At 38.4% G+C, this 13,291-nt stretch overlaps 3 protein-coding genes across 4 annotated transcripts; all 3 read right to left on the bottom strand.

Annotated features, from left to right (window-relative positions):
• Nucleotides 1-96: 96 nt before the first annotated feature.
• LOC103341949 (endoglucanase 9-like) lies at nt 97-2,266 on the bottom strand. The gene is made up of 3 exons (XM_008245499.3): nt 1,784-2,266; nt 1,240-1,716; nt 97-1,153 (listed from the first exon to the last, which is right to left on the bottom strand). The coding sequence occupies exons 1-3, from the start codon at nt 2,264-2,266 to the stop codon at nt 419-421; spliced, it is 1,695 nt and encodes a 564-aa protein (XP_008243721.2). The 3' UTR covers nt 97-418.
• A 3,123-nt stretch (nt 2,267-5,389) lies between these two features.
• Nucleotides 5,390-8,720, bottom strand: LOC103342074 (Pentatricopeptide repeat (PPR) superfamily protein). The gene has a single exon (XM_089050696.1). The coding sequence runs from the start codon at nt 7,864-7,866 to the stop codon at nt 5,392-5,394; it is 2,475 nt and encodes an 824-aa protein (XP_088906822.1). The 5' UTR covers nt 7,867-8,720; the 3' UTR covers nt 5,390-5,391.
• Nucleotides 8,721-8,862: 142 nt separating this feature from the next.
• LOC103341950 (Tetratricopeptide repeat (TPR)-like superfamily protein) lies at nt 8,863-13,238 on the bottom strand. Of its 2 annotated transcripts, XM_089050698.1 has the most exons (3): nt 11,300-13,238; nt 10,296-11,194; nt 8,863-9,785 (listed from the first exon to the last, which is right to left on the bottom strand). In XM_089050698.1, exon 1 carries the CDS (start codon nt 12,719-12,721, stop codon nt 11,522-11,524), a length of 1,200 nt encoding a protein of 399 aa, XP_088906824.1. In that variant the 5' UTR covers nt 12,722-13,238; the 3' UTR covers nt 8,863-9,785; nt 10,296-11,194; nt 11,300-11,521. The 2 variants fall into 2 exon arrangements, with proteins under 2 accessions (XP_088906824.1, XP_088906823.1); XM_089050697.1 differs by having other exon boundaries at nt 10,296-13,238.
• Between the last annotated feature and the right edge of the window lie 53 nt (nt 13,239-13,291).

The following is a 13,291-nucleotide window of genomic DNA, read 5'->3' as shown; positions in this document are numbered from 1 at the left end:
TCTCTGCCTTTTGCTTTATATATATAGATAATCCATGTATGCAAATATATTTTTTTGGTAAATCATGTATGCAAAGATTTTGAACAAGAAAAAAAGGAATAAAACAAATGAATTTCAAATAATTTCTTGCATGCAGATAATTTCAAATGTACTATATCTTTCATTCTCTGTTTTACTAGCTCCTAGCTATTCATTCCCCTATGGTCTAGGGAAACAAAACTATCAAATTTCAAAGCTACATATATATGCTGCTGATCGTACTTATCTCGAGGGTATAATTTGTTTTCCTGCACCGCATGTCTTGCATAGTTATAAATATATATTGAGGTAAAGGCTACTTCAAATTCAAACTACTCTCACAGTGTAGAACTTAAAAATGACACATTGAGAACATGAACAATAACGGCTTCGACATCTCTCATGCTTTTGATGCTGATGGAGGAGGAGGTGGTGGAGTTGGAAACATTGGAGGAATTGCAGAGAACATGGTGTTTTTGTCAATCCCATCAGTTGTTCGATCTCCTGACAAAGCAACAAGAGCTGCCACTAAACCTGCATTTCCCACAAGAGTAGGCTCGGTGTAATTGTAATTAGCACGAACATCATGGAAGCCGTCGTGTTTGTCCGGACCAGCAACCATGGCACCAACAATTGTATATGGGTTTGGCTTTAAACTGCCCCTCCATTTCCACCCCCCTTTACAACTGTATTTAATCTTCTTCTTAGGAATAGATGCGCCTCTATGGTGGACTTGTTTCGGAAAATGGTTACCAAAGCCCACAACATAGCTCATTTTCTGTGGATTTCTTCCAAGGATGTAATCAATTTGGGTTTTAGCAAAATCACGCAGGACATCAACAGAGAAGAAGTTGGGTCCACAATGCAACCCTGCTGGTTTGGTGCTATCTGCAGCTTCAAGATAATCACTGTAGACAGTGGCTAAGAAGGCTGCATTGACTACATACTCAAGAGGTCGCGGCCTTCGAAGATGTCCACGATTCAATTGGATCAAGCCCCCTCTTGTTCTGTTAAAGATTGTGAAAGCTGGTAGGTATGAGCACATGATTGTGTTGGTCTCGTTGTGAAATCTCCTCAAAGTTGTTTCGTATGGGTACCCAGGATTCAAGAATAGCCTCAAACGGGTCAGAAGCACCTAAATAAAAGAGTACTAATCATAAATTGCATCAACATAACATATTGAAACATGAACACCACTTATTATATATAGATAATATGTACCTGAGCACCAACAAGCTTGTTGTCCCAACTCAATACTCCATGATTGGGCCAGTATTGATTAGGCGCCTGGGAGAAGGTAGCATGTTTGGCAAGAGCAGGTGTTGTTGCCAACTGAAGATAAGAGGAATTGCCTGTGGCATAGTACAACCAAGTGCTGGCCCATACGTATTCGTCCCAGTAACTGGTGGAATTATAGAAGAGTGCTGCATCCGAGCTACCAGAACTATAATGGCCTCTCGAATCCCTTGAAAATTTGAAAAGTGCTTTGGCTCCATGGACGAGCTTTTTTGAGTAGGCTCTGTTGTCTTTGAAAACAATGGATGCAGCGGCTAGGGAGGCAGCCATTTCCGCAGCAAGATCAGAGCAAGCGTGGCATTCGGTCACAGGACGCGTGTAATCTATATCTTCAGGACGCATCCAGCAATTTATATCGTTAGGAGTTGTGTCTTTTCCACCATCCGTGTTCCCCAAACCAACCTGTCAAAATACACAGCAAATTAGTAAAAAAAAAAAAGGAAGAAAGTTTAGTGCTATATATGCATACCTGGGAAACGATCCTGTCAATGGTATCAGCTGAATTGTTGAAGGTCTTGAGGAAGTAATCGGTGCCCCATTTGATGACGTCTTTAATGTGGGTGAGTTCTTCAGCAGCTTCGTATTTCGCATTGTATTCAATAACGCTCCAGCTGAGCATGGTCATGGCGAAGGAAGCAGGGAAGTTGAACTTGATGGAATTTCCGGCATCGTAATAGCCGCCCACAAGATCACTCGTTGGAGAACCGGCGGTGGATGGCTTGCCATCTGTCAGGCAAGAGTCACCCCTCCACAACACATGGTTATGGTCTGAGAGTTTTCCTGATCGCTGGGCATTGAAGAACATCAGAGCCTTGTGGAGTGCCAAGGTGTAGCTGTTCGGGGAAGGAGTTGGAGGGCTTGCGTGGATAGTCGAGGCGGCGAGGAAGGTGGCAACTAGGAGCATCATCCCCGCGCGACGAATGATGATGCATGTCAACTGATGATGATGCATCCTTAATGAGTTCTTACTTGTCTTGTAAGAGGAAGAAGAGATTTCACCACAAGCCACACCACACAAAGCATGCATGCACAAATAAGAAGTGAGAGTTTTGAAATCATCAGAAAAATCATTAAAAGAAACAAAGTCAAGTAATAGGGGAAAAATTAATTTTAATTGGTCTAAGTAAGTTGACTGGATCTTAGCATCTAGAAGTTGTTAAATGTTGCTCTCTCATGAAGTGTCATCAATTTTAAATATGGTTTGAGTCCTTGGCTGGATCTTAGCTAACATCTAAGAGGTGATTAAGAAACTGATTAAATAACGAGAAAAGTTATCAAAGAAATGTAATAAATTTTAAAAATATATTAAACCCATTGAGATCGTGTTTGATTACGCCCTATCTTTCTTAAGCAGGAGAGCAGGCTTTGAGATCTTCTCGTCAAAAGTCAACCCCAGCATGATCCACAAATCACTCTTCCTTGATGACTATTCATTAACTATGATTCTAAGAATTCCTAAATCATTGTCCATATGTATGTGTATATCTATTAATTGTTGTTTCCATTGTTCTGCTGTGTATATAATCAATTACTCATGTAACGAGTGTGAAAACTATTTCAGTCAAAGCCAATCTTAGGCTCGTTTCGGAGTAATTCTGGATAGACCAATAATCACTTCTATGAAGAATCAATTCTCCATATATATTTTATGGAGAAGCAAGTGGAAGGTGCTTCCCCCCGCCCAGAATCACTCCCAAGTAAGAAGAAAATCATTTCACCAACTTCATGTGATGGTTAAAATAAATTCTAACATAATAAAGATGTATATGATCGCAATTTGTTAGACGTTGCTCTCAAAAATGTCATCAATTTTAATTCGTTTGATTACTTGACTGGATCCAGCATCTTGAAGTTGTTAAACATTACTCTCATGAATTTAAATTGGTTTTTAGTACTTGACTGGATCTTAAGATAAGGCTCTCCTTAGCTTCTCAAAATAAGTAGGAGGCTTTTCAAGTTAAAACTGATTAGAGTTCGATGAGAAAAGTCATCACAAAATGTAGTAGCTAGCAGGGTTGTAATAAACTTTAAAAATATATATAAAATTATATCACCAGCTGAAATTGGATCATGCCCAAATTTTTTAAGCAGGCCTTGAAGCCGTCAGCTCAGACCCAAATTTTTTGCATGAAAGATCTTTGAAGAAATACCTAAAAAATAGACGGTTTGGATTATGAAAATACAATATGGATGGGCTCCACAACGGTGTCCCTCAAATAAGCTTATAATGGAATTTCGAATTAGGAAAAATGAATTCCATTGGTAATTAGTAGTAAGTACTTATATGTTTGAATAATTTTCGCAGTGATATTGATAACATTGAGGTAGTCAAAGTGTTGGATATGTGCTGGCTAAATGTGAGAGGGCAGTTTAACATGTCAGAGCTGCCATCAGGAGTTGTTTATGAGATTGCATACATGGTTAAATTAACAAATGGAGGGTATGGATGGGAACTCCCCATTACACTCCTGATAAAACTCACGGATGGAAAAAGTTGCTTGAAAATTCAGGAAATCTAGGCCAAAGACCAATGGATAGAGCTTGTTGGTAGCCGTTTTGAGGCCAAGGAAGAAGAGGCTGGAGAAGTTTGCTTTGATCTTTATGAACATGGCGGACACTGGAAAAGTGGGCTAATCGTCAAAGGTATCATTATCAGGCCAAAACATTGATGACACCAGAAATTACAGTGATGAATTGTTGTTGTTTATTATTATTATGTCCTTTGTGTGCTTCATGGGTTTCGCTAGCTAGAAATGGATGACCTAAAGCTTAACATGTCCAATGCACATGTTTTTTTAAATGTAATTCTTATTGCTTGTTTTTCTTTTTCTGTTAGGCACTCAACAAAGTTGCTTGAAAATTCAGGAAATCGAGGTCAAAGATGGGAACATTTCACCTAATCTTGAGCTAAACACGGGGCCTTATCAAGAAACTGGGATTAATTGCATCAGTGTGATGCCTCAAACTAAATACTTTTGAGGTTCTAAGTGTTAAAACTTCTTAATCTGAATAAAGAATAAAAAAACCTACTATAAATATTTTCACACTTTTTGGTCAGTGCTGAAGCATCTAAAATCTATCTTGTGAATTGACAGTAACTCAAGTTGCTAGATCAAATATCAAATTCAATGCTTTCTGGACTTTTTCAGTCAAATTTCTTACTCAAAGTCAAAGGCATCCAAGCCTCATATACATCATCAATAAAGAACCAATTCTTTTTCATTTTATTGTTCCTTTAAATTACACACTGACCTAGTGTTTGAGCACAAATGAATGCTTTAGCTTAAATTCCTAAGCATTATAACAATTTACACGATGCAATTGTTTGTGTACAATTTGCTTATCAGGGCAATTAACAAGTTAACATACACTCAAAACAAAAGGAAAAACAGTGTATATGTAACTGACGTAAAACTAACCTCTGAAACCACTTCCTTTATGGCTTCACCACCCTGCAGTAGAATTGACCATAATCCTTCCTAGCCTGGCAACCAAAAAAGAGGAGCATACTGTTAACACTATCACAACCAAAATCGCATTATTTGCCTTAAAGAAAAACAGAAATAGTAAAAAGAAAGACAGAAAAGATCACAACAGACACACTGCGTTTGTTACATACCTCAAAAGGAAAGTCACGTTTGATCCAATATCCTGCTGACATGCATGATTGCTTTCGTACGTAATAATTAAAGCTAATCTACAAGTGTACTGAACTATTTGTACTTGAGCGTCACCAAACTGCATTCACAAACACCATAACGTAGGATTAATCTATGATCAAAGAAAGCAACCTTCGGCTCGTAAGTCCAAAGTGTTTGGTCTGTTAAGAATACCTTTACCAAAAGATTTGTATATAGAGTCACAGAAACTCTTTTGGATCCTCGAGACCCAATTCTTATGATGGATTTATCAAGTCACCATGTCCACAAAATGTCTAAATGACCCTCATTTATGTTATGTAACCACTCAATGTATCATGGAGTGGAAAAGTGACTTCCGTTGTAGCGCTAGCTTACCTCAACTGACGACTCATTTGCCAAAAAAAACAAAAACAAAAACAAAGATGATGTTCTTCCTCTATGTTTTTATGTCTGTAAGATCCACTTCTTGGTCTTGAGACTTAAATTCTTCAACCAATGACTGCAGAACAAGTGTAGCTTCAGATGGTCTTCCTTGATGTAAGTAATCATCTAATATGAGCGAGTACTTTAAAGAAGTTTGGAGTTCCTGGTCCTTCAAGTCAAAAGAGATGATATTCTTCCATTCCTTGGATCTTCCTTCCAAGCAAATACCATAAAGCAGACCAGCAAAAGAAACAGAATCTAGAAAGATACCCTTATTTACAAACTTATCACACAACTGTAACGCAGTTTTAACCATCCCATTATGGCAAAGGCAAATGTTAATGGAATTATAAACAGCAGCCTTCTGAGACCAACCATCTGATATCATCCTTCCAAAAAAACCCAGAAAAATAGATTTCTCATTTTCTTGAGACTCATGCACTTCCTCCAAAATTGCACCAGGTTCATTATTTGTGAACCCATTGACCAGATAATGGAAGGTAACATCATTAGGAATGCACTTGTTCTTCAGCATTAGTTCAAAAAAGGAGACTGCTTTTGCAAGTTTACCTTCCTTGCAAAAGTTTCCAATAAGTATGCTGTATGTGACCACATTTGGCTCCATACCACAAGATTGCATCTCTCTAAAAGTTTTTACAGCTCCACAAGAATCTCCCTTGTGGAAAAACCCATATATCAAGGAGGTGTACGTGACCACGTTTGGCTTGCATCCCTGTTTGATCATCAGTTCAAAAAAATTCAGAGCAGCATCCAAGTTATGCTGTTTGACATACCCATCAATTATTGTTGAATAAGTGAACTCATCAGGATGATGATGATGCACTTCCCTCATTTTTTTAAAGCATGACAGTGCATCCTTCATCATTCCAAATTTGCAGAAACCCTTAATCATGGCATTGTACCCAACAACACCAGGGTCTAGACCCTTGTCAATTGTTAACCCAAATAGTTTCTTTGCCTCGTCAAGGTCTCCATTTCTGATTAACCCATCTACCAGAGTGGCATAAACAAATGCATCAGGTGGTATATTTTGGTCAAGCATCTGAGCAAGCAGCAGCTTGGCAGTAGAAAGCCTCCCTCTCTTGCAAAGGCCACTCATCAAAACATTGAAAATGCCAGCATCAGGCACTACTCCATTTTCCATCATTCTGTCCCGGACTGTCAATGCAGTATCAACTTCCCCAGAAACAACAAGTCCATGGATGAGAGCTCCATAAGAAACCAAATCAGGTTTGTGTCCCCTTTCTGTTATCTTAGTAAATATATCCAATGCCCTACAGTGTTCCCCTTTTCTGAAATAGACATGAAAAAGAGGAGTATAACTAAACTTATTTGGCACCAATCCCCTTTCCATTGCATTGTTTAAAAACTGCTCAGCTTCCTCAACCTTCCCATCCTTACATGAACTATTAATCAAAATATTGTAGGTCGTAATATCTGGCTCACAACCACACTCAATCATCATTGTTACAGACTCCACTCCTTTAGCTGAGCTACCGTGTTTACATCTAGCGTCAACAATACTGTTATGTACTTGAACATTGATAGTCAAGCCTCTCTCCTTCATTTCCATCAAAAGTCGATCAATCGCTTTAAAGTTTCCTTCTTTGCAGTATCCATTTATCATAGCTCCATAAGTTTCCAACGTGGGCAAAAACCCCTTCAACTTCAACTCTTTAAAAAGCCGATTAGCATTTTCGGCATCACCTTTCTTACAATATCCATCAATAAGTGTATTGTAAAAAACAACGTTTGGTACACAACTCTTTCCCCACCTATCCTCAATCAACTTTCTACCTTCCTCAACTTTCCCTTCCTTACACAAACCCTTCACCATGATACAAGTACTATAGTTATCCATACATACATGATCACCACCACCTTTCTCCGCCATTTCATCATACACCCGGCGTGCAACATCAACTCTCCGATTCTTTACAAGCACGTTTAGCAATGTATTGCACGCAAAAACATCCGGAACACAATCATACACTTTAACTACAAAACAATAAAAGTCAAGAGCCTTATCAACGAGCCCAGAATCTGCATATGCGCGAATTACAAAACTCAACGCATCAATGGTCGGCTTTACTTCTTCAAATTTCATTTGCTCCATTACCAATTCAATCTCCAAAAGCACTCTAAACCTCGCCAAAAGCTTCAAAAGCGAAGAGTACGCAAACCCATCTGGAGAGCAGCAATAGGGTCGCTTAAAAGCCCAATCAAAGAACTTCAAACCCAATTCTACATCATGTATTCGGTCCAAAACGAAATGGGCAACGTCGGAAACAAGCGTTTCGGTTTCGGAGAATCGGGTTGCAAGAGATTGCTCCCACTGGTCGTCGGCTCTGAGGATTTGGATGGTGTCATTGACTAGCCTCTTGATGTGGGGTGGTGAAGAAGAAGATAAAGAAGCGGGCTTCGGGTTGTGGAGGGGTTTGATGCGAGACAGAAGGGTCTTCGACATGTGAGAGTCTGAACAAGTTTGGAGCTCCTTGAGGGTTTGGAGGTGGTGTTCTCTTGGTATAGAAGAAGATTACAGTAAGAATCAGTGCACGCATTTGCTTGAACAAAAAAAGCGCCAAGTTTGATTTAATTTCCTGGCTTTTTATTTTGAAGGTCCCAAAAACGGTCAAGTCCAGAGTATTCTATTGTCGTTTCGTGCTCTAAACGACGACACCATTTTTTTACAGTCTTGAGAGTTCAGTAAGTATTTTGTTACCATGAAGTTCATATTTAAGGTAATTTCGGTTTTAGTTTTCCGCTTCTACTCTTTTAGCTAGAGATAGAAGGGAAAGTACTTGAAAAAGAAAATCACTTAAAATTGTTTCCATTTTATGTACCATTTTAAATGTATTTTTTCCATATCTCTCCCTTTCTCTATGATTTGCTTTATCTCTCGCTTCTTGTATATGTTATTTTCTCTATTTCTAACAAAAAAACAAAACAAAATGATTATCAAACGAGCCCTTTAACTTTTTTAAACACTCTCGCCAAACAATGATCCTGCAACTCACGTGGTAAAAAACACTCTCAACAAGCATGGGCTCTTGCTGCCAGTTGACATTTAATAATAACTAAGTAAAAATTAATGAAGGAATTATATTTCCAAAAGAACTATTTCGCAAACCAAACGAGATATGAGACTCAATCCCTTCCTTCTGTTTCCTGGCTGGATGGATTAGTTATACCAAGTCTCAAAACTGCAAAAGTGGTCTTAGATTGGGAAGTTGGTTTTGCTTTCATCTATTGGCATTATCTGTCACTTTTCTTTCCCATCTTCCTAACCCCATAACATATAAGGTAAAGGAGAGGCTATTAAATTATACGAAAGCCTTGTTGAAGGAAGGGTCATTTTGGGGATATTCGAGCTGGGGTTGCTATCAGGCATCACCAATCAAATACTTCTCATTTAGACAAATGTCACCGAAACTCTATGGGTAGCTCTAAGTCAAGTCCACAATTTGGAACAAAAACAAATTTATACCAGCAACACGCATTTGTCTAGAAGACGATTTATTTCCAAGAATGGCAAAGGCAAGAACCAACAAGAGAGAGAGCCCTATATCAGTTAATTTACAATTGGAAAGCTCTATCATAGACAAAATGCTACTTAACTTCCTAGGCAGCGCCAGTATTTAAGAATCGAGGTTGAGCAGTCAATAGCAAGCCTGTTCTCACCTATCGAGAGTGGTGGTTAATGGTTAAACCATCTGAAACTGCAGAGCAATCACTAAAACTCCTCCGACACAAGAATTCCAAGAGCTGAAGAAAGATCTGCTATCTAAGCAAAGGAAACACACCACAATAACTTAGGCAGGACAAGCTCCAGCTCATGATGCAGCAACTCAACTTCTTCTTTTTGCCTCCAAATGTACCAAATGAAGCGTAATGAATCAACTCCCACCTTGGTGCGTTCCGCTTTCCCTTGCCACAGAACAGTTTAAGCCAACATTCTGATCAGAGACATAATCCAATATACCTTAAAATATAAAGAAACACATCTAGCAATCACTTTGCTGCTGAAGAACTGTTACACATGTGACATCAATTCTCAACCAAATGACCCCCCCAATAATATTCACTTTAACCAGCTGTTCATACAGACTGAGACACACAAATGTACGCACATACACACCCCACCAAATCAGAAAGGCAAGGAAAGCAATATATGAAAGACATTTTTTTTTGGTCGAAAATATATCAAAGACACACAACAAAAGAAAGAGCACACACACACACACACAACTACACCAGATAAAAAAAAGCGTCAAGCTATCTATAATGAAAGGAAGTTCTTGACGTTGGGCCCACTGACAGATTTATTATCCTTACCTGAAGAAAGTGCACCTTGAGGCAGGGAGGAAGAAGATGTTTGAGGATTTTCTGTAAAATATAGCTGAATAAATATTTGATTATATTGTAGGAAGGTGAGAAAAACATTATACTGATACCAAATCAGAATTTATATGCAAAGAAAGTCTATCCAATTAGCCCTGCAAGTTATTATTTATGAGATTTTTTATTTATTTTTTATGGGTTTCTTATGAAGAAATATCTCAAAAGGAACATCACGTTATGCTTTCATCAGGTTCCTCCTCCTTTTTCTTTTTCAAATAAGTTTTTACCCTGTTCCTCCCATGAAAGACAGGCTAAATGATATGGTTAACCTTTTAAAACACTCAACAATACAGATATATCTTTTACTAGAGAGTAACCTAAAAGTGTGCATTAGAGCTTGGATAGGAGGACTTCAGAAATTTCCTAAAGCCAAATAGCGATACGAGAACAAAAACATCTCAAGCAAAAAAGGCCCCATTCATAAGAATAAAAGCTCTAGTTCTTCTGGAGAACCATGGACTGCAGACGTATAAACTAAGTTGTTTAAATAAGTACCGCAACTGAATCCTCTCTTCATTTGCTGATATCTTTTTTTTTTCTGGAACTGACACTCGATCTTTTCACAATCCAGATTTCAGTCCATCTAACAAGAGATATATACACTATCAGTCCCCAGAAGAAAAAAGAAAGTAAAGGCAAACACTAGCTGTGTGCTGACCTCACACTACATGAAAACCATGCATGGGGACACATAGACAAACTTTAAATTAGCATAGATATTCATTAGTGTGTAAGCAACATTTGACCCAGTATATGTTCATTAGTGTGTACATATCATATACAAATGTGCATATCCTATTCTCTATCTTCCTCGTTTAGAGTACACTGCAGCAACCCCCCAGTCACATCAGATAACTTATCATTTTGCTCATGTATGCCTAAACATTACCTACCATCCATTCAGCATGTACTTTGTTAATCATCAAAAGGTTTTGTATATACATTCTGTTAAAGAATAATCCCTATACGTTACTCACCTTACTTGAGGTCCATTAAAGAAATTGGGTAAAATCGTCAAGAAGATCTGGCAAGTTTGAGACATAAGAACACCATTCCCAATTTTGCAGAGTTAGTTGTTTAAAACCACCACAGCTACTAATTATGACCAACTAATTGTCAAGCATCCAATGTCTATAAACTAACCATCACTCTGACCATCGGCCATCTTATATCTTTATGTGTTACTTTTAAATAACAAGTTTCGTACTTGTAAGGTCTTTAATTATAATAAAAGGAATTTGATTTAAATGGATGCAATACTAATAAATAAATAAATAAACACTTGTTTCATCATTATTCAAATTATTTGAAATTACCGAAATAAGCATTTAATGATATCTAATGGGTAGGACTTTGCCATTATTCCCTGACCCTTCTGCTCTGCACCACCAAAGCTGAAAGCATTGAACAAACAATCAAAATCACAGAAGCTAATGACCCAACAGTTGAAAAGAAGAGCTGACTACAGCATTAGAGGAGCCGTTGCAGAATGAACTTACAACAAATTTGGGTGATAGCTGTCCATTCAGAGCTCCATTTAAATTGAGGTGGTACTACAAATTATTGAATAAATGAGGATGTCCCTTTCGTATGATTAAAAAAATTCATGTCAATTGTTCTGCAAATTTACAAATGAATGGGGCAAAAAGATACCAGCTCTTGTTGAGCTGTCCAGTTTACATAATCTACCACTTTTCAGTTTTCCAGTCCCTCATCTTAATTCAACTCTTGTTCAGTATGGTTTGTAAATCCCCCACTTGTTTTGAAGAAAATGGAGGCACCCTTTTCCGAACCAACATCATGATTGCCTTAGCCTTACCAAGCTGCTTGCCCCTCTTTAGGCCTTCAAGCAATGTATGAATGGTATCCACATTCGGATACCAATTCTTTTGCATGCAGTCTTTACACATAGTATATGCCAAATCAAAATCCCCTCCTTTACAAAGATAATGAATCATGGTCTGATAAATTTTGATATTTGGCTTGTATCCCTTTCCATGTAGAGCAGAATGCACCCTTTTGGCCATTTCAAGATACCCGGCCTGGAAAAACCCTTTGATCACCAAATTATATGTGACCTCATCAGGTGTTATCCCAACATTCTGCATCAAACCCATCAATTTGTTAGCTTCCCATGCTCGTCTTCTGTTAACCAAATACTGGATTCTAACATTGAAAGTTGCAAGATTAGGCAAACACCTCTTCAGCACCATAAGATTCCACAAACCATTACCAATCTCGCACCAGTTTTCCTTATAAAATGCTGACATCAGTGTGGTATATGTAATGACATCTGGTCTTATTCCCAACTTTTCCATCTCTACCATGATCCGATATGCTTTAACCAAAATTCCCATTTCACAAAAAGCCTTGATAAGAATATTAACCGAAAATACGTCCACTTCAATGTCAAACTTCTGTGGAACCTCGTTCAGAAATGCCTGAATGGCTCCTAAATCACGGGTTTGAGTCAAAACTTTGAGTGCAGCGTTGAAGGATTTAACAGTCCTACAACAACCATATAAATGCATATCACAAAAAGTATCAATAGCATGCTTAGTCATCCCAGCCTTACCATACAATGTTATAATCCTCATAATGAACCCTTCTCGCCGACCTTGAGGAAGAGTCTTCTGATGCTCAAGCAAATGTTCAATGTAATCAAACCTTCGAGCTCCAGCTAGCCTAGACACCGTATCTTCGAATGCAAATCGGTTCTCAATGACAAGCGTATTGTGAGCGTTGGCCTTAAACAGGTGGAATAGCGTTTCGGGGTCTCTCTCGGCTTTAAGCTTAACGAGGGCAGGTTCTTCCAAAGGTTTTGTATCAAAAACGTGATTTGACACAGCTGCAGGACAACCATTCGAAGTTATGGCAATGGCGGCATGACAAAATCTGCGACTGGTTCGCAGAGAGAGCATGTTTTAGGAGCTTCCTCAGATTGATGCATACCCATCCATCAATATCAAGATTCTACACAAACCATTATGAATATATATCCACTGCCCACTTCACAAGTTGAACAAAACCCAGAAATTAGAACACCCAATGACTAAAACCAGAGACTTTATCATATATTGTTCTTCAAATTTCTCAAACTAGAACACGCCAATTAGCTAAAATCAAGATTTAGGCACCAACCTGAGAGAAGCTTCAATGCCCATGTGCCAAAACAAAGACCCAGAAACGTAAACTACAATCAAATTAAATTAACAGAAGAAATACAGGCATACAAGTATGTTCTTAGATTGGTGGAGACTGCGAATGAAGGGTTGGATAATAGCTGATTGAGCGAAGGAAGATTTATAAGAGAGAGAGCGAGGAGTTTTAGCATTGTGGATCTAAGCGGAAGCTCTGTGGGGTTTTTGGGGGTTTTAGTTAGGTTTACTTTGTGGACTGTGATGGCACAGCGTGCAGGTCCATGGTAAGGAAGCGTGGACTGCTGAAATACATTTTGAGGGGACTGGTTAAAGGATCAAATTTTTTTTTTT

Source organism: Prunus mume, linkage group LG4 (assembly GCF_029339155.1).
Source record: "Prunus mume cultivar Tortuosa linkage group LG4, ASM2933915v1, whole genome shotgun sequence".
NCBI lineage: Eukaryota > Viridiplantae > Streptophyta > Magnoliopsida > Rosales > Rosaceae > Prunus > Prunus mume.
This window is presented reverse-complemented; position numbering and strand designations above follow the sequence as displayed.